This window comes from Limanda limanda, chromosome 19 (genome assembly GCF_963576545.1).
Source record: "Limanda limanda chromosome 19, fLimLim1.1, whole genome shotgun sequence".
NCBI lineage: Eukaryota > Metazoa > Chordata > Actinopteri > Pleuronectiformes > Pleuronectidae > Limanda > Limanda limanda.
In genome coordinates this window covers 924,972-948,478 of record NC_083654.1, presented here as the reverse complement: position 1 = coordinate 948,478, position 23,507 = coordinate 924,972, and the positions used below count along the sequence as shown (strand labels likewise).

The 23,507-nt window shown below is 39.7% G+C and overlaps 1 protein-coding gene across 1 annotated transcript; it reads right to left on the bottom strand.

The window, feature by feature from the left end:
- Positions 1-14,916: 14,916 nt before the first annotated feature.
- Positions 14,917-22,203, bottom strand: matcap2 (microtubule associated tyrosine carboxypeptidase 2). Its single transcript, XM_061093277.1, has 7 exons — positions 22,179-22,203; positions 20,754-21,427; positions 18,456-18,599; positions 16,542-16,674; positions 15,951-16,256; positions 15,758-15,855; positions 14,917-15,075 (listed from the first exon to the last, which is right to left on the bottom strand). The coding sequence occupies exons 1-7, from the start codon at positions 22,201-22,203 to the stop codon at positions 14,917-14,919; spliced, it is 1,539 nt and encodes a 512-aa protein (XP_060949260.1).
- Positions 22,204-23,507: the final 1,304 nt, after the last annotated feature.

The window sequence follows — 23,507 nt, the reverse complement described above, 5'->3', positions numbered from 1 at the left end:
TCACCTTCTTCTTCTATGACTTTGATGGCAAATCTCGCAACAACTTCGAAGGCTTATAGCGCCATCTTCTGTGTGGGAGACTTTAGAGTCATGGCGCGCAATCAGAACATTGATAAATAAATGTGGATTCTGTGACTAAACAACCTCTGTTCTCCATAAAGCCATGTACTATGCTCCATCCCTGTCATGTCCTGTGTTTCTTCACGTCTCTATCTCCGCATTACATTGATTGCAGTGCAAACTTATTGAATCTACGTCAGCCATCTGTTATAGTTTTAATATGACATGAATAAAACTAGGCGTCTGATTATCACATGAAAATAAATACAGGAAATAGGCCTGTAACTTGACATTTGACAACAGATATATATGAGGACAGTAATATTCAGATATCCCCTTTTGCCATACATCAAAGAGCTCACAACACTGCATTGTCCCAATAGTTCACTTTCCTCCATGCAGGCTTACTTGTGGTTCCTAGAGTCTGTAAGAGTAGAATGGGAGGTGTTGAGGAATTTTTGACCATCCTTACCCATAACTTTATATGCCACTATAAATAGTGTAAATTACATTATATCTGTAAAGGATATTAGTGCCTGTCTAATTCCACACACACACACACACACTCCCTTGTCTCTTAGCAGTACCCAAGGTCAGGTTATAGATACAGGGCCAACCAACAGTACATTGTAATGTCTACGTTGAGGGACTTTCATATCTAACTCAGATGGGCCAGACAGAGAGGCACCAACTTCAACTCTATTGCGTATTTCACCAGTGGCTAGACATTAGGACACAATGTGATTTAGGAATGCATAATTTATGCTTAACTATCCAATAGGATGTGAACACCTTCATGTAACATAGAGAGTGACAGCAATTCTAGTCATTCGTGAATGTGCTGCTAGAATGGGTGACGCAAGTAGAGGGAAATTATGCTGTGGGAGACATCTTCATGACAATTGCTTATGTTACTCTGTTAGCGTTTGTATGTTGTTTCACCTTCTGGTCTTTTAGACTTGATGCATCAAGTCTAAATTAAAATATTCTGCACAAGACATCAGTTGCTGCCTGAGTTCTCCTTTCACCAGCTTCCAGAATACTTCCATAACATGAGGTAGCTTCCAGGCTCTTCTCATGTGGAACCACAAACGGTTAAACTTAAAACGGTTAAACTTAATACGTTCATTTTTTATATAACCTTTAGTTAAGGCTGGATCAGTTGAGTCCTGAACCATCCCTTAGTTATTCTGCTATAGGTCTAGACTGCTACAATAATAATATTCATTATCAATATTACAAAGAAGGTTATTAAAAAATATTGGACTTATCTGATGCGCAATTTGTAGGAATCTTCTACTTTTTCAATTTAGTTGGAGCTACTTCACAATCTTTCAGCTCAGTAGAGAGCAGTTGGCGCGATAAATGAAAAATTAGTTTTCCCAGAATCCGCCCTCTACAACAAGGAGAATCAAATATGTGATGCTTGGTCATGGTTTCCTTTCAAACAATAATTCTTAACAAACCCGTCATGTTGACGAAGGATCGTGTTAGGTGCTGAAGGAATCTGATATCAGAGCCTCAGAGGAATCCACCAGAGGCCTCATCAACACTGCAGCCCTGAACATGAGCTCCAAGGTTCCTGCTCTCATTCACTTAGTTCAAGTCTCCAGAGAAACTTAGGTGCAACATAAATCCCAGCGTCTCCTCTGAGAGCTCGTTCTCTGTGTGATGGCACGGTGGAACAGAGGCTCTGGCGACAAGGAGGTGGTGGGTGGACGTGACGGGATCGACTTCAGGTCAGAGAGAGAAAGATGGAATTCACAAAATTTTACTTTCGCACTTGTTGTTCCGACTAGAGGAGGCGTTCACGTTAACTTTCCCAGAAGTACAAGAGGTCATTTGTGGAGCAGGTTAAAATTAGCACACCTCAGTTTGATCTCACTACAGTTTCTATTTCCACCACAGGAGGAATAACTTTTGTTTCTCGGGTCAAATCTCTGCACATTAAAAACCAATATCAGTCATTTCTTTGCAGCAGCTCGGAGGAAACTTCATCAGCGCTGATCCTCAGGAGAAGACGATCGAGGTGTACGAGTCTGGAGTTTATTACATTTGTCAGACAAACTAAGTGGTGGGAGCTGAGTGTAGGTTCTGCTCAGTCGTACATTATTCAGTGGTCGTCTCACCACTTAAACAAACTTGTACAAACACGACATGCATAATTATAGGAAATGGCCTAATAAAACTCAAGGTAACAAAAAGCACTAAAATCTTATTTACAAATCTTTGTTTGCTAACTTTAAGAACATAACCAAAAAAAATTACAGCCTTTTTTCTTCTATTTACAACTTAAATTTCAATTTCAATACAAAATGTGTGTAAGTTTAAATACAAAGTAAAGTCCCACAGCTCCAGTCTGGTTTTAACATCCTAAGGCATCTGGTCATTTGAGAGGAACATGTGACTTCATTCCGAGCAGTCAGCTAATATCCTGGTGAAGTAGAGAACTGCGGGCTGAGCATTGATGTTGTTTATGCTGTAGGCGTGTCCTGTGTGAACACAACAGACAAAACATTTACATTTACAATAAAACATTATTAGTTTTCCATATTAAACATGCAAGTCTGTAACATTACTCTTAAATGGTCAAGTTTTTTCCATTTCCCAGGTTTCCCAACTTTCATTAAATTAAGCACTAATGTATGTGATGATATTATTTTCTTACCACTCTGCACCATGAAGGCTTGTCCTGGCTGGAAGTGTGACTTCCTGCCATCGATGATTACAGCAACAGAGCTTGTTAATATGTTAAAAACCTTTAAAAACACAAAATTAAAATGACAAGAACATCAGAAATTATTTTAAAATCTTGTGTGTATTCAAACTCAGGGAGGGAGACTAAGGGAACCTGATTTTACGTGAGAGAATGATTGAACTGACCGTGGTGGCGCTGTGATCCACCCACAGAGGTTTCTTCATGTAGGAGCCCAGCAGAAGCTTTCCATTACAGATGGAGCTACAGTTAAAATCCACCTGGAAGCCACACACCTTGCCTTGATAGACGTACCAGTCAAAATGATCCGGAGAGATCTTACCGTCATCTGTAATCATATTAAACAGTAAAGATCATTCAAAGAGATGTCGAGCCAATAATTATATATGTTTTAAAGCTTTTCTTTACAATGACTTACAGATATTATTTAAAATGTTTTATATGATAGATACAAGTCATTTAATATTAAAACACTTATAAATAAGATATAAAACTATAAGTTACATGAAAATTTGTTGTATCATCATCGGTATTGATGCAATGGGACATCAGTGTCCTTGCCCCACTTCCTGGTTCCATACATTTTTCTTACAAGTTTCATTTGACTTTTTAATTAACACAGGGGTTCCCAAAGTGGGGGTTAGGGTTACCCCCCGGGGGGTCGCGAGACACAGGGGCGGGGTCGCGAAATGCATTCCAAAAAAAAAATACAATTATTTATTTTTTTTATAAAAAAAAAATAATAATAATAATAATTTTTTTTTTTGTATAATATATACATTTGAGTTGATATTAGAATAAAACCATGCAATTTTAGCCGAGCGTTTAGTTGTTGTATTGAATAAGGCCTCAGCCTAAAGAAGACACAGGAGACAGCAGCCGTTTAGTACAGCACATCCTTCCGGTAAAATCCCTCTTCAAAATAAGAGTCACTAAATAAAATAGCTTACACATTTCCCATCAGTTTTTTTCTTTTTTCTCCCCTTTTTTTCCTCCACAAAAAAAAACATTTTCTTTTTTTATCTTACGACACAGGTTAGCGACAGTTCAATTTACAGCAGCACCAGTCACACGGTAGCTGGCCAAAACTCTTTTGGAAAGCAGCTGAAAATTATTGACAGTCACAATGAAACGTTGGTTAATACCAACCAAATCAAGGAGGCCACAGGAACAGGACAGGCTAGCGGAGAAGGAGAGGCTACCTGAGCAGACATGCGCAAGCATGCACGCACGCACGCATAGTGCATGTGCGTGGCTGTGCGCAACATTATAAACCACCTCCAGTGTCGTTGGGGGTCCCCAGTCTCTGGCACCGTTATTTTGGGGGTCCCAGGCTGAAACGTTTGGGAACCCCTGAATTAACAGAAAGGTGGGTTGATTCTTGCTCACTCCCAGTGGTTAATTCTAATCTTTGGCTTCCTGGACACCTCTAAAGACATGTCCCTACAGAATATAGAAAGCATATAATACAACACACTTTAAAAATAATACCAATAGAGTTTAAACTTGTTCTGGGTGTAAAACTAAATCAGCTTGGCTTCATAAAACTATGCAAATGGAACTTGGCCTAGTTTGTTCAAGACAAACCGTTGCCTGGACCTCTTTTCTGGAAAACACGATCCCCCCTCCAGTAGCACAGCCTGATCCTTCAACACCAGCTGATTACTTTTCTGCTTAATTCATGTGTCCATAAAGTCAGTGCAAACACATGTATGAATTAATTCAAACAGAGGGGGTTTTGTATTTTCTTACCGTCGACAGTGGAAGGCCAGAGAGTCTTAAACATCTCCGTCAGGTCGGCCTTGTACTCCGGCTGCAGGACCAGCGGTTTGAGAGGAGGAGCGCACAGATCCGACACAGAGAGCACAACCTGGACGCTGGATGGCTGCAGACCTAGAACAAATTCAACGTAAAACAAGTTATGGATTTAAGCAACCAACAAATCAATGATCAGATTTGTTTCATTCCTATTCCAAGTTAATAAGGTTAACGAGGAAGACGAGGTGATGAGAGCGACATGTGCAATTATCAACACTGCTGCAGTTATAAATCATCATAAAAGGTCAAGGTGCTTGATGGGAATATTACACACCTACATGCCAACTGTCAGATTAGTTAATTTCATTTTAATTATTCAATATTGACTTCACACTGACATTTCCCTCTGCAGTGTCTGTGATGAACATTATATTCACTCGGTGTTCTCTGCTTCCCATTGGTCACCCTGGTGATGAAGTCTAGTTTTTGTGGCTGCAATAAAAAGTCTTATGTATACAAGTTTGCATCCTTGTACCGTGCAGCCCGGAGCGCATGTGTACCAGACCGTAAGAAGGCAACACTAAACAAAATCCTCCAATGTGGAGTCTCTCATTATGAACATTATTAATCTCTCATTATGAAGCTTTATAATAACAGTGTTTCCCCTAGTTGTTTTTTCAGGAATTTCTTTTCAAATTATGCTACTTGTTATTTCATTGGCAAAACTTTTCGTGGTATATTTGGTGGGGGTTTTATTCAGACTATAGTATTATGGGGAAACCCCTGGATTGTAAGGAGTTGTACCGTATGTAAGCTTTAATAATTGTTATTCCTTTTTGGATTTACCAGAAAATTGCAAAAATAAAACGCATTTGAATCTAAAAAGTGAAATATACAGGTTAATTTAATAAATTTAATATTTTGAAACATACTCAAGTTCTCATACTCTTGAACCTCAATCATAGAGGATGGTAAAGGTCCACTTCTCCGGTCTTTTAACCTGCAACAAAAGTCAAAACAATGAAAACACATTATATTCAAAGACATTGATAAAAATACATAAATGTTATATTTAAACTTTTACTTACGCGTTCTCTGGCTGACAGCTGCTGTCCTGTGGGGTATCATGTGTGGGGGGGCTGTTCGATGGGCTCCTGAATTCACCAGCATCCACGCTGTGTGTGTTTTTATCAGTCGGAGTGAACGTAACATGCTGGATGACCGAAACCCGTGCAGGTTCACATCTGTTATTGTGACCTGTGTGTCTGCTGCTGACCACAGTCGGGGTCTCTAACGCCGACGTGACAATTTCTTTAAACCTGGCCAGATTGCATGTCTTGGTTTTTGGAGCGAGCATTGGCTTCGGTTTCAGCAGAGGCACATCAGCTGTCCCTGGTGTTTTGGATGCGACCACCATCTTGCCTTTTTTGGGAGTTCCAAGTCCAGGAGATCGGCTCGGTTCCTGTTTGGAAAGTTCTTTACTCTCTTTATGAGATTTGGACTCCTTTGGTTTAAACTGCTGAGGATGTGTGGAGACGCTGGCCACCTCCTCAGACATGCTATTTGTCGTCCACCAGTTACCAGGAGGTTTCCTCCTCCGTTTCTCTGGAACTTCTGCCCTGAGATGCTCCTGAGGTCCTCTGGGAGAGACAGACGCTGATGTGTCAGACATTTTCTCAGAGACATTATGGTAGACTTTCTGAAGTACCTGCTGCCCTGTAAAACACAAAGAAAATCTTAATTAATTGAAAGGGTTACACGGGTATCAGATATACCTGAAAATTAACTGAAAGCACATTTCAGTTGTACATTTTAAAGGCTTTAGGGTGAGGACTTTTTTTTTTACATCAGATTGGACAAACCCCAGACGTTACCCAGAGGTGATGTGTAACTAAAAGCATTCAATCAAATATCGTGTATAGTATATTTATCCAAGAGATCTTCTGAGCATGGTTACAAAATACAATGACATTTTAACATCTTAGGCGTGTTGATTCTCAAATTCTCAGACTCTTTTGAACACTATCCCAGATGTTATTCGTTAGCTCCCTCCCCCAAAGAATACTCTTTGAACTGTAAAGTGAAGACACCTTACACTACAAGATACTAAACATATCCTTATTTAGGCAGAAGGCCCTGTTGTTGATGTCATGCTATCTCTAGTTTTGGGGTCCCACCTCCCCTTTAAGACTCCTTGTCTTGCAGAGGCAAGGCAGATTTTCACTTATTCGCTGGTGTGATATCTCCGAGTTTCTAGAGCTCGTTCTGACCTGTGAACTTCTTGTAATAAACATTGTATACATGTAAGTACTGGGTCTGCAGTCTCCTCTCTTCAAACACCGACTTCGACAAGACACTGCTGCTTGAAAGACACAACACGTGCTTAACTACAATTGTAATTTACCAGTCCTTTTATATTTGATGCTAATTTACGCTACAGAGTTTGGTTAAATATTGTTAGAGAGGAAGAAGGAGCAGTGGTGATTGGGGTCATGTTTTAGATGTGCATGTCTTTATTAGCTCCAAAGACTAAGAGAAATCTAAAAATGAAAACAATCAATGGAGCAGAACATTGTTTTTTTTATTCTTCTCTCCTCTTCAGTTAAACGTTTTCCAAACTCTTAGATTTACTCGATGACCTTTTAATGACCTAACCTTACCTGAGTTATGATTGATGTCTCTCTCTTGAAAGAAGATGGGGCTAGATTGCCCAAAATCCAGGTCCTGATCCAGGACCTCCTCCTCCTCCTCTGGCTGGTGCTGCTGCGCTTCAATCTGCTCCATGTCCATCTGTAACACTTCATCTGTCGCTCTCATTTTGTTTGGTGCGTCTCCTCCTGCAGGTCTGTTTTTGTTTTGTCTGGTTTTCTTCGCTTTGCCTTTAGTTGTGCTCTGACTGGTCGACGTTACAGGACGTTTCTGATTTATTTTCTTTAAAACTTTGACCTTATTATTCTTTACAGGTGAAGCTTCTGCTGCGCTGGGCTCTTTGCTGTGCTGTTTGGACCTCTTGTGTGTGAGGTGGTTGTCTGGGACCTTGGTTTCCTCTGTGCTCTCAGTAGAGCTCATCCACCACTGTCCAACTGGTTTTCTTCTCCTTTTCCCAAGAATTTGACTTTCTTCAGACGAACTCGATTCAGTCACAGCGGCCAGTTTGTTGTCCGTTTGTGCATCAGAACTCATGAATTGTTTGTCTGTGGAACAAAAAAATATCGAATACAAGTTTAATTTTTAATTGCATCTTGAAAGTGCCAAATAACCAATGTTGCACTTCACATCCCATGTTTCATATCACTGTGGTAGGTAGGGGGCTACCATTGTAAGGTTGTCCATGAAGCGAGAAACTAACCGTGGTTTGGATCTTCAGGAACAACCAGGTTTCACTTGTAACCTGGTTTCACTTGTAACCCAGTATAGTGGAGGTTTTTAATCAGTGGGCTTGTGTGAAGACTAAAGTCAGGAAAGACTAAACCACAGGTAAGAGTCAATTCTCAAATAAACTACTAAGTCTCAACTTAATCTGACCTTGGTGTTTAATCACCTGTTACAAACTAGACAATTTACCTCGTAGTATAAATATTTCTACAAGATTTACAAAGCTGAACATATGGAATTCAAAAGATCAACAAAAACATGTTAAACCTAAAAGCTGTGCAGTCCATTCAGAAACTCTGGCAAGAGTTTTCTTTCTTTTCTCACTAAGGACAAGAGATCATTCTGAAGTAGCTCCAGAGCATCAATACAGGACAAGAAAACACAATATTGAAAACAGACGGGTTTAGAACTACAACACTTTACTAACGTAAGTAAATTCAATTCATTACGCATGAAAATTTAATTAATTGAAATAGTTATATATATAAAATAATTTGTCATAGTTACCTGTATATTTATTTGTTCCAGTATAAAGACTGGTGTTGTTACTGAGAATGACAGGGTCATACAAACTAACTACATATTTATAAAATAAAAGCAAACATTTGAAGGCTTTAGAGAACTGACGCCATGAACACAAAACAAAGCTAAATTAATTAGGTAAATATTCCATTGCAACTTATGTGTCATACCTTTTGCAGTGCCATAATCTCTGTCCCTGTCAGACTGCCGTCTTCTCTTTGATCTGGCACCACCTCTCTTTATTTGTACTTTCCTAAATGAAACATTTCCCGGGTAGGTGTTATCAGAGCTTCCACTCTCTGCGCTCCTCTTGCCTTCATCTGGAGAAGTACTTGGTCGTCTCATTCCTTCCCAAGTGTTGTCTTCCACCACATCAACTTGGCCTTGAGGACCCTCGGGTTGCTCCGAGCTGCTCTCATGCATCACAACTGTAGCTCTTAGAGGCCTCTGACGCATCCAACACATTGGAGATGTATTCCATGTGTTCGTGGACCGACTGAAAATAAAATATAAAAGAATAGAATAGTCAAAATATTGGCAATAAATGTTCAGAGGTTAATGATAGTTATGTTATTTCTATTGTGCTATCACGTCTGAAGAAGAGGTCATGATTGACTTCAATTGTATTGGATTCTGCTGCAATGCTGTTTACCTCATGGGCATAGTGGTGAGTAGATAATGAGTGAATTTCCATTTTTCGGTGAGCTATCCCTTTAAGAGAAACCTGTGCTTATCAAAAACACTGCAATGAATGTACTGGTAGAACCATGTTTGCTAGTTTTTCAGACACATGCTTACTGTAAAAATGTAGTAGTTTTTCCTATTGGTAACAGAAGCAAAGTAAAATATAAGGGGCTGCACACAGGAAGACAATTGTTTACTGTATGTAGTTTTATCTTTGGTCCACAGTTTTCACACAACTATTGAATTGTTTAGTCTTAGTGCAATGAGACAATGATGAAATGGCACTGACGTCATGAAAAACTGTGACTATCTCACAAGATGAAAGTGTCATTTTAAAAAATCTGTCTTCATTTTTGCTGATGAAATAGAGATGATGAAATTGATTTTTTCCCAAGGCGGTTCAATTAATATTAACCATTTAATATTTTTAAATGGTGTGCTAAACAACTGACTGTGTAACAAACCAAAAGCTAATTACAAAATAAACACAGCACTTTGTTGCCACTATCCTCACTGAACTGAACATTATTAGTCTACTGTATAAGGCTGTAGTACAGGGTACTGTCTGATTGTGAAGAGTTTTGTTTTGTCTGGATACTTTATGACTGACTTCTATTCACAAGAGTTGGATTGCACCTGATTTGCTGATGTTGCATTTTTGTTATAGTATATCCCCTTTTATCGCTTAAATGTTAAACATCAGACCAGACACACATTCTGTTAAACTGCGTTCTTACTTGTACAACTTGTTATTTTCATCAAAAATAGTTTTAGCAGGAAATCATTTGGATGAAATCTTGAAAGCACCAAAATGCTCATCCTTGGTTTTAAATTATACTGGATATTTAAAATAGCAGTAATGTATGTAATGCCCTATGGGCCTGCTTTTATTTTCATAAATCACTAATTTTGAGAAACGATCATACTCTGAGTTCAGGGTTCTTTTTACATTGGTAGGCTACATTTGTTGTTCCTTTTCCATGTGTGTCTACTTGAGGAGGAGTTATTAGGTGGGCTGTGTTATGTAATCAAAAAGCTGTGTTTGACAATCACCTGAGACGTATCTGCCGTATCTCAACAATTACCTAATAAGAAATCAACATCAGGTTAAATGTATCTAAACTTTACTCCCACTAAAGTAACAATCAACATCCCAGCTATTTTCACAAGATCCCCCAGGTTTCACCAAAACTGGATTTAAACATTGCAGTCTAAATATTGTATCACAACTGAATTCCCAGCTGTCACATCATGGCGGTGGCGCACGCACGCAGCTTCTACAGACTCGTTTTGGTTTATAGTTCCCCCACGGTTGCGCGTGTTGCAACGCAATTCACCACCAGAACACAGGCGGAGTAATGTTTTTCGTCGAAGTCGGCACGAAGAGGAGCCGTTTATTTACATCGCCAAGGCGGCTCCTCAGAGCCTTTTTCTGGCGGACAAATCCGCCGGTCAGTGAAGGGTTATACTAGTGGTCATAGGTTTCGGATCTTTTCTGCCAAGTGCTCTTCTATTTGGTCCATATTCGTTCTTCTAAATCTTCCGTGGTTTCCGCAGTTTCCGGGCATAAAACAGGAAATGCGACTCCGGACCAATCACAAGCCTTGCGGGCTGCGTGAGGCTTGCGTCGCTTTGTCGTATAGTTAGAAAAATTGGCTGACGCACGCAAGCCGCAACACGCCCCCCGCAAGTACGCGAGGGGCGTGTTGCGTCTCTCGCGTGCGTGCGTGCGTAAAAAGCCGAGTATAAAGGCCGATTTATAGTCGTTTTTTACGCACGCACGCACGCACGCAGCTTCTACGGACTCGTTTTGGTTTATAGTTCCCCTACAGTGGCGCGTGTTGCAACGCAATTCACCGCCAGACCACTAGCCGGAGTAATGTTTTTTGTTGAAGTCGGCTCTTCTTCGTGTGTGGTACACGTTTATATACATCGCCACGGCGGCTCCTCAGAGCCTTTTTCTGGCGGACAAATCCGCCGGTCAGTGACGGGTTATACTAGTGGACATAGGTTTCGGATCTTTTCTGCCAAGTGCTCTTCTATTTGGTCCATATTCGTTCTTCTAAATCTTCCGTGGCTTCCGCAGTTTCCGGGATTGAAACCGGAAATGCGACTCCGGACGGGATGTAGTAAGCAGACCAATCACAAGCCTTGCGGGCTGCGTGAGGCTCGCGTCGCTTTGTCGTATAGTCAGAAAAATTGGCTGACGCACGCAAGCCGCAACACGCCCCCCGCAAGTACGCGAGGGGCGTGTTGCGTCGCTCGCGTGCGTGCGTGCGTCCCTAAAAAGCCGAGTATAAATCGGCCTTAAATCGCATGCGTGCACGGTAACGGGTGAGATGACTCTTCTGTCTGAAGGTTAAACACAAACCAATCTGCACTATGCACATCTGACCCAAGAAACACACTATTTTCTAAATTCTAATGGAAACATCTATAGGAGTTGGTTATTCAATACAACTTCTTACTCCTTGTGGAAATTAAGCAAATCAAGTACATGATTGAAATAAATAAATAAAAAACACTCCTGTATAGTTGTTATAAAGATGATGTAGACACACAAAAATGTAAATCCATGAAGCTTATACCAGGCCTACTAATGAGAATGGGAGAAGTAATGAAGGATTTTCTTTCTTAACATCTCACCAGCTTCAGTTGGAGTTCTCAGTTCTCATGTAGCTGATAAAATACAGCCTGCGACCTAAAACACCATGAAAAACCAGCTCTAATTCTTAGTTTGCTAAGAATATGTCTCAATACCCTGCAGCAACAAGCTAGGCCATGTTAGGATTAGCATTAGCGAGCCATGTGGTGCTCCACATTGTATAAAAAAGTGTTGGTCAAAGTTCCAACATGACTTTAGTTAAATGACATTATGTGCTTACGGAGTTTTCGACTCTTTTTCCATCGATGCCATGTTCTTCTTTCCAGGGGTCTTTTCCTCCTCCATGCTCTCACTGAGTGACCAGCGGGATCAGGAAGGTGTGTTCAGGTGTAGTCGGACAGGGAAGGTGTGATCAGCTGTGGTCCCCCTGCACCTCCGCACAGTCAATGCAGAACTTCTATTACATTACTGCAACTGCAACTGTATGTCCAACTTTATTGGAAATATGATTACAAGAGAGTGCTTATTTAGTTCTAAATTATTGTTTTCTAATGTGCTTAATGTGCTTTATGGTCTCAGGTTAACTCAATGCTATCCATTGATAATCATGTGAAGTTTTTACTTCTGTGATTTCTTTATTTTTGTCTTTTTTCCATCTGTCTTTCTCTGTCAGAAAGCTACTTGTGTATTTGGTCGAGATCTCTTGCTTCTGTTTATGATTTCGATTTTTTTAATGATAAAGCTTAAAATTCTCTGATGCAAACATGCACGGAATCACAATGGCTTCCAATGAGCAAACTATCTGGTAACTCTTAATAATCAGATGTAGAAATAAAAAAAGAACACACAATTAATTGGGAGAGGCAAAGCACTGAAATAGACTAGGGACAGGATGGGGTATGGGTTATGCCGGGGAATCATTTTATTTGTAGATTATATTTACTCATATGACAAAAAATCCTTCAAATAGAAAACATCTCATAGAAATGCCATGTTATTAAACTGTACCATTTAAGAGGTCTTTAAGAGCTTCATACATGCTCCTATCAGGTCATCCTTGGTATTAGCAACATTAAATGATTACACTTCGGATATTTCAGTAAATACACAAGGCATCAAACCGATCAGTCTGTAGCTGCATATATCAGCGCGGTTGAACAAGTAGATCCAAGGTAAGAAAGTGCAAATAGTCTAACAGGGCTTCAAATCAGTGCAATTAGACAAATAGGCCTTCACTGGACACACCTTCAAAACTTCACACACAGTTTCACAAGAACGGTGCTCGACAGGTTCTGATTTAATAAGCAATCCTGTATGTGACAGTGCTGCACCACCCTGTTTTCACCATCATTCTCTCGAGCAACAAATGTCAGTTTTAAATCCCAACACTACATACACTACAACAGAAAAATAAGTGCAAGAAAATGTTTGTCTTCACCCCAGAGATAGATACAGAGAACTACTGTAGGTAAGTACACTAGCAGGAGAGACAGATAATCCATATCTTAGTGTTATATAAACTTAAAAGTCATGGATGTTTCATATGTCACATTTTACCATATTCACACACCAGATTCCATACACTTTTAAGCATTCAGCTATTTAGGATTTCACTGTCAGGTTTAAAAGCTTGGGGACAGTATTAAAATTACAGCAGATATACATTGTCAAATCAAGTCTTATTAGCTTATCATTGATGCAGACAGATACATTTATATTATAGGGCTGTTACTTCTTAAAAACTTGGAATTTGAACAATTAGCATCTGTTTTCTTTAAATGCAACTGCCTTTTAACCAGAAACTAAACAAAATTCATCTATGGTGTTATGGTTACACAATTTTAAAGAACATATAACTCAATTATTTTCAAAGATGCAATGGAGTAATGGTAACCTGAGCAGAGAAAAGTCACACTTCTTTTTTCGTAAGCGTCTCTGTTGTTTGATTTAGTGGCTGCTCCAGGAGCATGTTCATATGCATGTGTGTTGTGCCTGTCAGTGCATGTGAGTCACTCCCTTTGAAACCGTTGGCCCTAGAACAAACAAACTACAACAAGACATGGGCTGTTGTGTTATTTACCATGTTTTAAGGGTTGTTTAAATTTGGAAAATATGTTAAATATCAAGCAATCTCACCATAATATACATATATGGAGGATTCTCCCTACCCTGTCTAGTGCCCCTGAGCAAGGCACCTTACTCCCCTAACATCTGCTCCCCGGGCGACGTACACGGCTGCCCACTGCTCTGTGTGTCTGGCACCAGATGGGTTAAAAGCAGAGGTTAAATTTCCCCTTGCATGAGTGTGCCTGTGCATGTCTGTGCATGTGTGTGGGATAATAAAATGTATCTTAATCTTAATCTTAATATTCCACCACCAAAGCACTTGCAAGTCACAACTGAGGGATTCCCCTGTTCATGGGCTGTATATTTGTGGTGTGTTGTGTGTATGAGAATATCAAATATCAATTTAAGCGGAATTTGGGTTTAATACTCATTTTAAACTGCTGGATGGTTTGATAGCTTTTGGAAAGCAGGTGAGGAGGCAGTCAGGCAACACACCTCCCTCTCTCTCACCCTCTTTGTGAATTTGTTGCTCAACTTTATGACAACAGGCTTTTCAGGAAAGACCACACTGCCTTTGATTTCTGGTGTTATCAGACAGCATGTCTAACAAACTAGTTCTGAAAAGCATCAGCTAGGCTCATATTTAGGTCTTTATATAAAATAAAAACTAGTTTGTGAACTACTACTGTGGCTACTGACACAAACCAAATGGAGCATTAGAAACCGTCAAGAAAGAATCATAGTTGGCTGGTAATTTCATAAAAATAAAGTAAAAAAGTAAAATGTTTTGTTTTTTTGTATGAATGAAGTAATATAAGTATTGTATTGGCAATGTTATATAAAATGTTCACATTCCTGAATTTCATTCAGCCCTAAACACAACCCAATGTAATGATTCTTGGGTGATCTACTGCACCTGTGGAGGAATTATTGGTTAAAAACCTATGTTTAATTATGAGAAAATCTAACAAAGGCCTGCAGTACATACAATATAGCATCCAGAACAAGTCACACACTTCTACCATGCACCATGTGTATGTGGTTTTAGGAGCATGCAGGTGACAGCTGACAGCAGTTGGCAGCATTTATTCAGGCCTGATCAGGATTGTGAAGGCAAAATGAAACAGGCTCAGATGATTGTCTTGAGCTCCTCATCAGTCAGCTGGTTGACCGTCATGATTTTGGTCAGTTGATCAGCATACATCGCCTGGTCCTGCATGAAGTGAGGGATGCGGATGTTCTCCATCTGAGCCACTTCTTTCAGGCGGTCCAGATCTTCGAATGACACCTGAGCTCACAGAAAAACAAAGGCAACGGATTAAGAAACCTTTTAAATGGATGCACAAAATAATTTCAATGTCGGAATTAGGGCTGCAAAATTCCGGGAATATTCAAAGTCGGAAACTTTCCATGGGAATTAACGGGAATTAACAGGAATAAACTGGAAATGTTGTGGGTAATTTAACTGTATTAACCTTGTCATATAAAGACATAAATATAAACATTTTGTTTTGTCATAGGCTGATTTGAGCCCTGAGGAAACTTTGGGCACTTGACTTTATGCTTCTGCATCTTTGTGTCATTCTTAACATAGGTCTTTGCACAGTATTTGCAAATGTACACAGCCTTTCCTTCTACATTGGCTGTGGTGAAATGTCTCCAGACATAAGATAGTGCACGTGGCATTGTTCTGTACAATAAGATGAGATAAATAATACAATGCCAGAGATATAAATAGTTAGCCAAACAATTGGAATCGTCTGTAGCCCAGCACATAACTCAGTTAGCTTTGGAGCAAAAGGGGTAACAGAAGTCTGCAAAGATTTAGTACACAAATCTGGAGGGTGGACATTTTAATTTATCCAGTGACAGTGGTTGAAGAAAAAAAGAAAAATCGTCAAGGAGCAGCATCCACCCGGTGTAAGTCCGATCACCCACGATCATTAACAGAGATAATTGAGATGCCGCACCTTTCCTAGAGCCATCAGCAGTGGGAAGTTGATCTTGTCTCTGTATCTCAGGATCTTCAGGATGCCATCAAGGTAGACCTGGTCTTTACTGAAGCACCCTGCAATGCGAGAAATTAATGAAGTGTGAAGATGACAAATATACATTTTAAAAGGTTAATATCATATATCATATAGTAACTGCTCAGTGATTAACCTGGCTGTGCTGTATCAGTCTGGCCTCTCTTGGCCCTGACACAGTAGTCCCAACGGGTGTTGGGGTCCTGGACGAAGCGTCCCAGGTTGTGGAAGAGCTGAGAGAAGGACATGTGGCTGGCCTGGTAGACAGTGTAGTACAGAAGGGCAGCACGCCACAGAGTGGGGTCTTTCCTGAACAGCACACTGTGGATGCTGGCCAGGCCCTCCTCTGTCGGATTCAGGGGCTTCAGGTTGTGCTTTTTCCTTCCCACACTGCTGCTCCACGGCTGGTGGCAGTTGTTGAATCCACGGAAATAATGTGTGCCTGATGGAACAGAATAAGGACAATTTACACAAATATATTCAAGTTCAAATTCAAGCCAACTTTATTAGTAGCAAAAATCAATTAGATCTTTGCCATGATCTGCTGATATATTGGCTCAATATATCAATGATGACTGGATGGCGTAAATCAGACCTGTGATTAGGGAGGTTATCCTTTGATTAACTGCAATACATTCAAATTTAAATGATTTTACATTTAGCTGGTGACATTAATGGATAAATAAAAAGAACAAAATCAAATTCTTGCATAAACTATTGTACCCACCAATCTCATGCCTCAGCATGCCCTCCAGCCAGTGCTCCCGCGCAGTGGCGATGTTGATGGTTAGTATAGGTCTGCTGTTTACGACTGTCATGGAGGCTCGCGACAGGAGGTCATCTGTCACCTGGACAACTATCTATCAACACAACAGAGATAGAACATCTACATTAGATAACTATTTTGATCAGACCAAGGCTCCACAAAATTAGTGTTAAATGGCAACAGTTTCCATTAGTGAGTGGTAACAGAGGTACAGAATCTTATATTACTGACTTACATTGTAATTAATGGATTGGAAACACAAATATATGTCTATCAGCTCTATCAAACTGACACCCACTTGTGCTAGCAACAACTACAATTATCGCACTGTGGTTGTATGCCTCCTCCAATCAGTGCAGTTTCTTTCTGATTCATATACGGTCACTGTGACCTTTACCCCTGACCACTGAAATCGAATCAGTTAATCAGTGCGTCCAAGTGAACGCGCATGCCGAATTTGAAATCATTTCCTTGAGATGATCCTGATTGTATATCATTCGCAAGGCAAAATAATGGTTTCAGGTCACAGTGACCTTTGACCTTTGACCACCTAATTCTAATCAGATCATCCATGAGTCAAAGTGAATTGCCAGAATAAATCCCATACTGGCAGTCCTGTTATATCACATTAAAGGGAACATGAGGTCATTGTGACCTTGACAATCAAACTCCAGGCGTTAAAATCAAATCAGTTAATCTTTGAGTCCAAGTGAATGTGTGTCCCAAATGTGAAAGGAGATATATACCTTCTATGCTTTGTGAGGCCATAGTGACCTTGACCTTAGACCACCAAAATCAAATCTGTTCTTCTTTGAGTCCAACTGAATTTGAAGACGTTCCCTTAAGGAGTTCTTGAGATTTAGCATTCACTTGAATGGGACAGACAGATGTACATGTGTACTGATGGCCACTGGATGTCGCCGGCGCGGAGGCATTAGAAATGTTGATATTATTTGTTATGCAAGAGCTTTGATACTTGGTATTTAGTAAGACGTAACAGTAAGTAAGTGTTTCTCCTCCTAAAATGTCGCTGTGGTGGCTCACTACAGCCAAACAATTATAAATAAATCATCGCAAACAATTAATTATCTAATCCAACACCTTGGTAATTTGCAGGTATTTAGGAGACAGAGCGGACTATCCCTATCACTTCTTCTTTTCTCTTTTGTTTTGTACTCACAGACATATGTAAAGTGTCCTTGGGTCCTGCTAAAGGCGCTATATAAATGCAAGCCATTATTATTATTACTATTATAAAATAACTTATTGAGTGTGTGTTTGTTTATCTCCACAGACAAAGGGGAAGGAGAGTCTATAGGGATGGAAGACAGAGCTCATGGGAGGGAACATTTAGGAGAGAGCAGAGAGGACACAATGAGAGGAAAGGGCAAAGGAAAGAGAGAAAGATGAGACAAAAGACCCAATCACAGGAAGCCTGTATGGGACCCAGCTTTATCTAATTATCTAAGACTCTGTCCTTGGTTACCAAAAGTTTTAAATACAAATTAACTCTGTAAAATATATATATTTTTAACATTATTAACTGGGTGATGTAACGTTGGTTGTTAGTTACATAAACTCAAGAGCAAACTGGTTTTGATGACCTGAGTGTGTGGCTGCATTTACCATGTCTCCCTTTTCCCTGAAGCACATTCATTTTGATGCCCTCTTGTCTGCTGCCGTGTGATGATGATGTAAAAATCCACCATGACACAGACTGCAGAGGCCACAGTAATACACCAGGCTCCACATCATCTTCTCTTTAACCTTTTACTGTATTTTTAACCACACTGAAAATAATCAAAGCCACAATAACCTGAGATTGTGCTGCAAAAACTCTCTTTCTTCTTATACCCAAATCATGTATCTTCTCACCTCCCCCACGCAGCCTTCCTTCTCCATGTATTTCTTGACATTGTGCCAGATGCGACTCTTGGTGAGGAGATTACCCCCAGTGACCTGCTCAAACTTCTCATAGCTGCCATATCGCTGCAGTGCAAGCTCCATGATGTGGACTGCCTGTAAAAGATGAGAAACTCATTATGTAAAGCTGTCATGACTAATGACTAATTACCTATTGCTGATGCTTAGATAATGCAGTATTTTTCACTGTGGTGCTCCAAAGTGGAAGTTAAAGACAACTGCAAAAACATCACTAAAACAGTTAAACAGAGAAGAAATAATTAGTCACTGTGATATTTTTTACAGGCCAATTAGGACATGTAGATAGGTCCTAACTGGTATATCCTTATCAATCAGATCAGATCAAATAAATTATATTTTATAGCCCATATTCACAAATCTAAATTTGTCTCATAGGGCTCATCCATTGAAGCTTCCCAAGGTATTACAGTTGTTGACAGTCCAATCCCTGTCTCTATTTATATGCTTCTACTTATTAAAAGTGGAAGTTTTGTCACTCTTAAAATGATGATTCCCTGATTAACCTTCTCCTGGAGCACACTTATTTGAGCCTGACCAAAAGGGGATCTTGATTCCAATATTAATATACAGTATATCTTTGATAGTCTGCATCATTGGTCTGTATTATCAGTGCTCTATGATGATCCAATTATGTAATGGAGACACTGTTTGGCATTAATCTTCTGCAAAAAAAATTCTAACATGATGACCAATAAATACCCCAATACAAGAACCAATATACTAGCATCATATTAATAAATTCATCAGCATGGCCAATTTATTAGCCTGGATCTGCTAATTAAAACTTTTAGCTCCTTGTTGGACTACTTTCTCCAGCTGAAGGAGCTCTCATATCAATCCACCAATCCAAAGTATTTACAGCCTTGATTAGAATAAAGAGTTTGTAGCATAATTGAAGTTAAATGAATTGATGCATTATTGTCAGTAATGGTAGAGTATATGAGTAGACATATTATATAGCAAGCAGTCTTGTTGTAATCATCGTCCACGATCAGCAGCCACCCAGATCAGGATCCACCATCTTTAGTTCAAGATGGTGCCTGTGTTTAGCTTTACAGCTGTCTGCCAGTTTTCGGTTTGTCTGAAGTATCCTGTGTTGCTTTGCTTTATTGTATGTTAATGATTAACTTGCTGCTCACATGTGTAATCATCTAAAATCATCTAAAAATACTTTTTTGTTTGTTATAGAAACCTGGCAAAGGGATTTGGAGCATTTATCCATTATGAAGGTATGCCTAAAAAAAGTATATGTTTAAGACACAAATTAAATCTTTGATGTTTTGGAAGTTGTGTTTCTGTATAAATATATTTTTGCTTTACATTTAATACGACCATTACAATTATTTGTATTATTATTACACATACAATATATATCATACTATAAGACAAATGGGATTAAAGTAACAGTCCACTTTCAGAATTCAGCACAGAGGAAGAAAACACGACAAACTAGGGCAGACGGAAGAACACGATCATCCTCCACAGGATTGTCTTACTGCATTCCCTATTCAGCTCACTTACACATTTCCTGTTCAGCTCACAAAAAGGTATTGTTGAGAGAGCCTGCAATTCAACACTACCAGACTGTTTTCCTATACAAAAATATATACCTATACATTAGCGGGGTGAACCCAATGTTGAATTCTGAAAGTACAAAATAAAGTTTTGAGAGTATCGTGTTTCTTCTACAACTTAATTATCGTTCACTGAACATGAAGTCATCTTGTGATTTGAGACACAAAAGCTTTCACATTTGTTTCCTGAACTAACATCACAGCCAGTTTCCACCAGCTCTACTTTGTCATTCAATAGCTCCAGCAGCAGGTCTCTGTGATGGTTGTATCCAGCTTGACTTGGCTCAGCACCAACATCATGCACTATGGGCATTGTTGTAGATTAGGTTAATGGTTTGTCACTGCTTCTGGTCAGGAACTACTTGTACTCTCCTTTTTTCAGCATGCAAGCAGGCAACTTCCCTTTCGTGTTATTACACAATCAAGCAACAAAGGCTTGTTCAGCCCTGATATCTGTTGCAGGTGACCCAATCACAGGTAGACGGCTCTGGAGATCTGGATCAGGAGATCCAAATGATCAGACCACATTAAGAGGTTTCAGCTTTACTGAGTGCTATTCTAGTTGCAGCTGGTTTTGCTCTTAACTATGTGCAAACAAGTGGACCAAACTGAAAAATGGAATTGTTCTAAAACACATTTGTTGGAACCTCCTTACCTGTGTCAGGAAGCGATCTGAGGAATTATTATGCCGTGCCAAGACAAGCGGAGAGACAGGGTTGCTGTACTCAAACTGGGGATTGTAGTTGAAGTCAGACTTGAAAAACTTGACCTTCTCTTTCTCCACATTAGAAGGCTTGATTGCTGTAAGGATGCAGATTTTCTTGGCATTCTCCACTTCCCCCGCAAAAGCTGCTTTATGCACTGATACAAATTTGGTGCGAGGCGAATTGGGGACGCACATCTTCCTGAGTTTTGGGACTGAACGAGGGGTGAGGCTCATAGTGCTGCCCACTACTGCGATACTCCGTGTTGGTTTAGAAAAACTGGAGTTGGAACCTGAGATGACACAACTTGTCTGTGCAGGTTTACCACAACCTTCTTGAGCACGCATCTTTTTAAAGCTCATGCCTGGATGGTTCCTTTTACCAAGTGTGGCAGCACATTTCACTGATGTTTTTGGCTTCTTGTACATAGACTGTTTTGGGCTCTCCCACTTTTCCTCCTCCGCCTGCAGCCGTATGCATGAGCTGCTGGAGCCAGTGCTGAAGAGGTCTTTGAGGACACTGGATGACATCTTCTCCAGGTTTACATGGCTTGGACTGAGTGTCTTGTCAGTAGAGTTTAAAATGTACTTTTCGGACATTTCTACTTCTGGCCAGTGAAGTTTTTCTGAAATGAATAACATGAGAAACCATTAAGTGAGGACAGTGTGTATGTATTACTTCAGATTCACCTTCACGTGCAGACCTTTATGGATAGCTAGGTAGAATAATCATCTTATCAAGCCATGATAAAATTAGATTTATTCCAGTGCCAAGCTAAAAAAAAGGTGATAAGAGATACAGATACAATAACTTATAATGAGTATGATAAACATTCTCTCTCCCTATTTTGCTTCAAGCTTAATGATGCGATTTTACTCAAACACACCTAAGTTGACTTATCCTGGACTTGTGTTTAGTCTGTATCACAAGTCAGAATACTGCTGTCACAGAGAATATTCCTATCATCATTTCTCCAGAGACTGGTTGTTACAGTACAAGAGTCGTGAGAGCTCTACTGAGGAAACCTGGTACATCCTCTAGGCTGAGAGCAGCCTCACATCGGACAGGAGCACTGAGGCAGAATCCACTAATAGGCACAGCAGCACAGTGATGACATGAGTGGAAGAGCTGAGGGAGAGTACAACTCAAGAGTCTATGTGCTCAGCCCACTAATAATAGTTATCTAACACATCAGATGGGCAACCGATCACTCAGTTCATAGCTGATGTGATAGTCTATGGCATGCTCACATCGCACGTTTGACCAAACTGATGTGATTCAGTAGTTAACGTTCATGCTCCTGATATGTTGTTAATCCGTTAGGCAGAGCAGCTACAGTCAGAGGGAAACAAAAGAAGCAAACAAACAAACATTACCTGTTACTTTTATTGACTCCAGCATCCTCCGTCAGGCTCTGCAGCGCTGTCTGAAGAATGATAACGTTACTTAGCAAAGTTCAACTAGCTAAATTAGCCGGATAATGAGGACCAAAGAGGATTCAACGACTGAAGCGTGTTGCCCGTCGTAACTATGTATTTCGACACGCAGAAATAAATTGGTCAAAAACATGTCATCGGCGAAGAACTGAGCTGACACTGTTCATCCAGTCCGACGGACGACTGAAAGATCTGAGCTGTCTCTGCACTGACTGCTCTGTTTCCATGGCTCCGCTGTTGCCTACGCAACACTCACGGACGCTGATGGGAAATGAAGTCCTTCTGTGAATAGGACCAGTTTAGACCATTTAGAAATATACTTGCTTGGTCTTAAATGGTCAAAGATACAGACATACACACAAACATACATATATTTCAAGTGGATTAAATTTAATCCTACTTTCGATCATACTCAGTCATTGTTCCTATATTAGACGCCATGTTTGTAGTTCTCTTTATGAAGGTTGCTCCTCCCAACTATTAACGGCCCAACGTTAACATTCAAGTTGTATTTGTCATATGCAAATTAACACAGGGTCAACTGTACAATGATTTTGGACAAGAAGAAGCTGGTCAGCTCAGCCGTACAATTGTTACATTCAAATAACAGCAAGGTAGAAACAGCTAACTGTAAAAAAGTAAAATACAACACCATATACATTCAAAGGTATTTTAAACAACTTTAACTGATTCAAGTGTATGTGTGAATGTTATTGCACATGGGCATGTATTATTATTGTATTGTGTGTCTATTCTTTTCTAAAAAGAAGCGATAGTAATTATAGATATTATTTGAAATTGTTATCTGTTTAAATATTATATAAGTGTATTGTGGATTTTCTTTAATGTTTTTATTAATCATATTTTCTTTGTTTTTACTTTATTCTTGTTTAGTGTGATATGTTGCAGATGCCTTGTTGCTCTAACACAAAAATGTACCAGTTTGGGAAGTCAATCCATCCATTATTTTTTGAAGGCTATACACTGCTGGGACAAGCACAGGGCTATATTCATATAAAAATTCCATACTTATGCCCTATTTTATGAACTCTTTATCTGATATCTTCTTTGGTGACTCATTTGTTTTGTATTTGGATCTCAAATTACAGGAGGGGAGGCCATATGGAGGACTACAAGTGTCATATATAGTTGTAAAGCATATTTTTATTACCCTTTATTTCAATGCTTTTGTGTTTTATTGTGGAACATGCAAATTATTTTTAAAAAAAGTCTACGTGGCCGTGACAAAGCCCATGTGGCGTTTGGGAT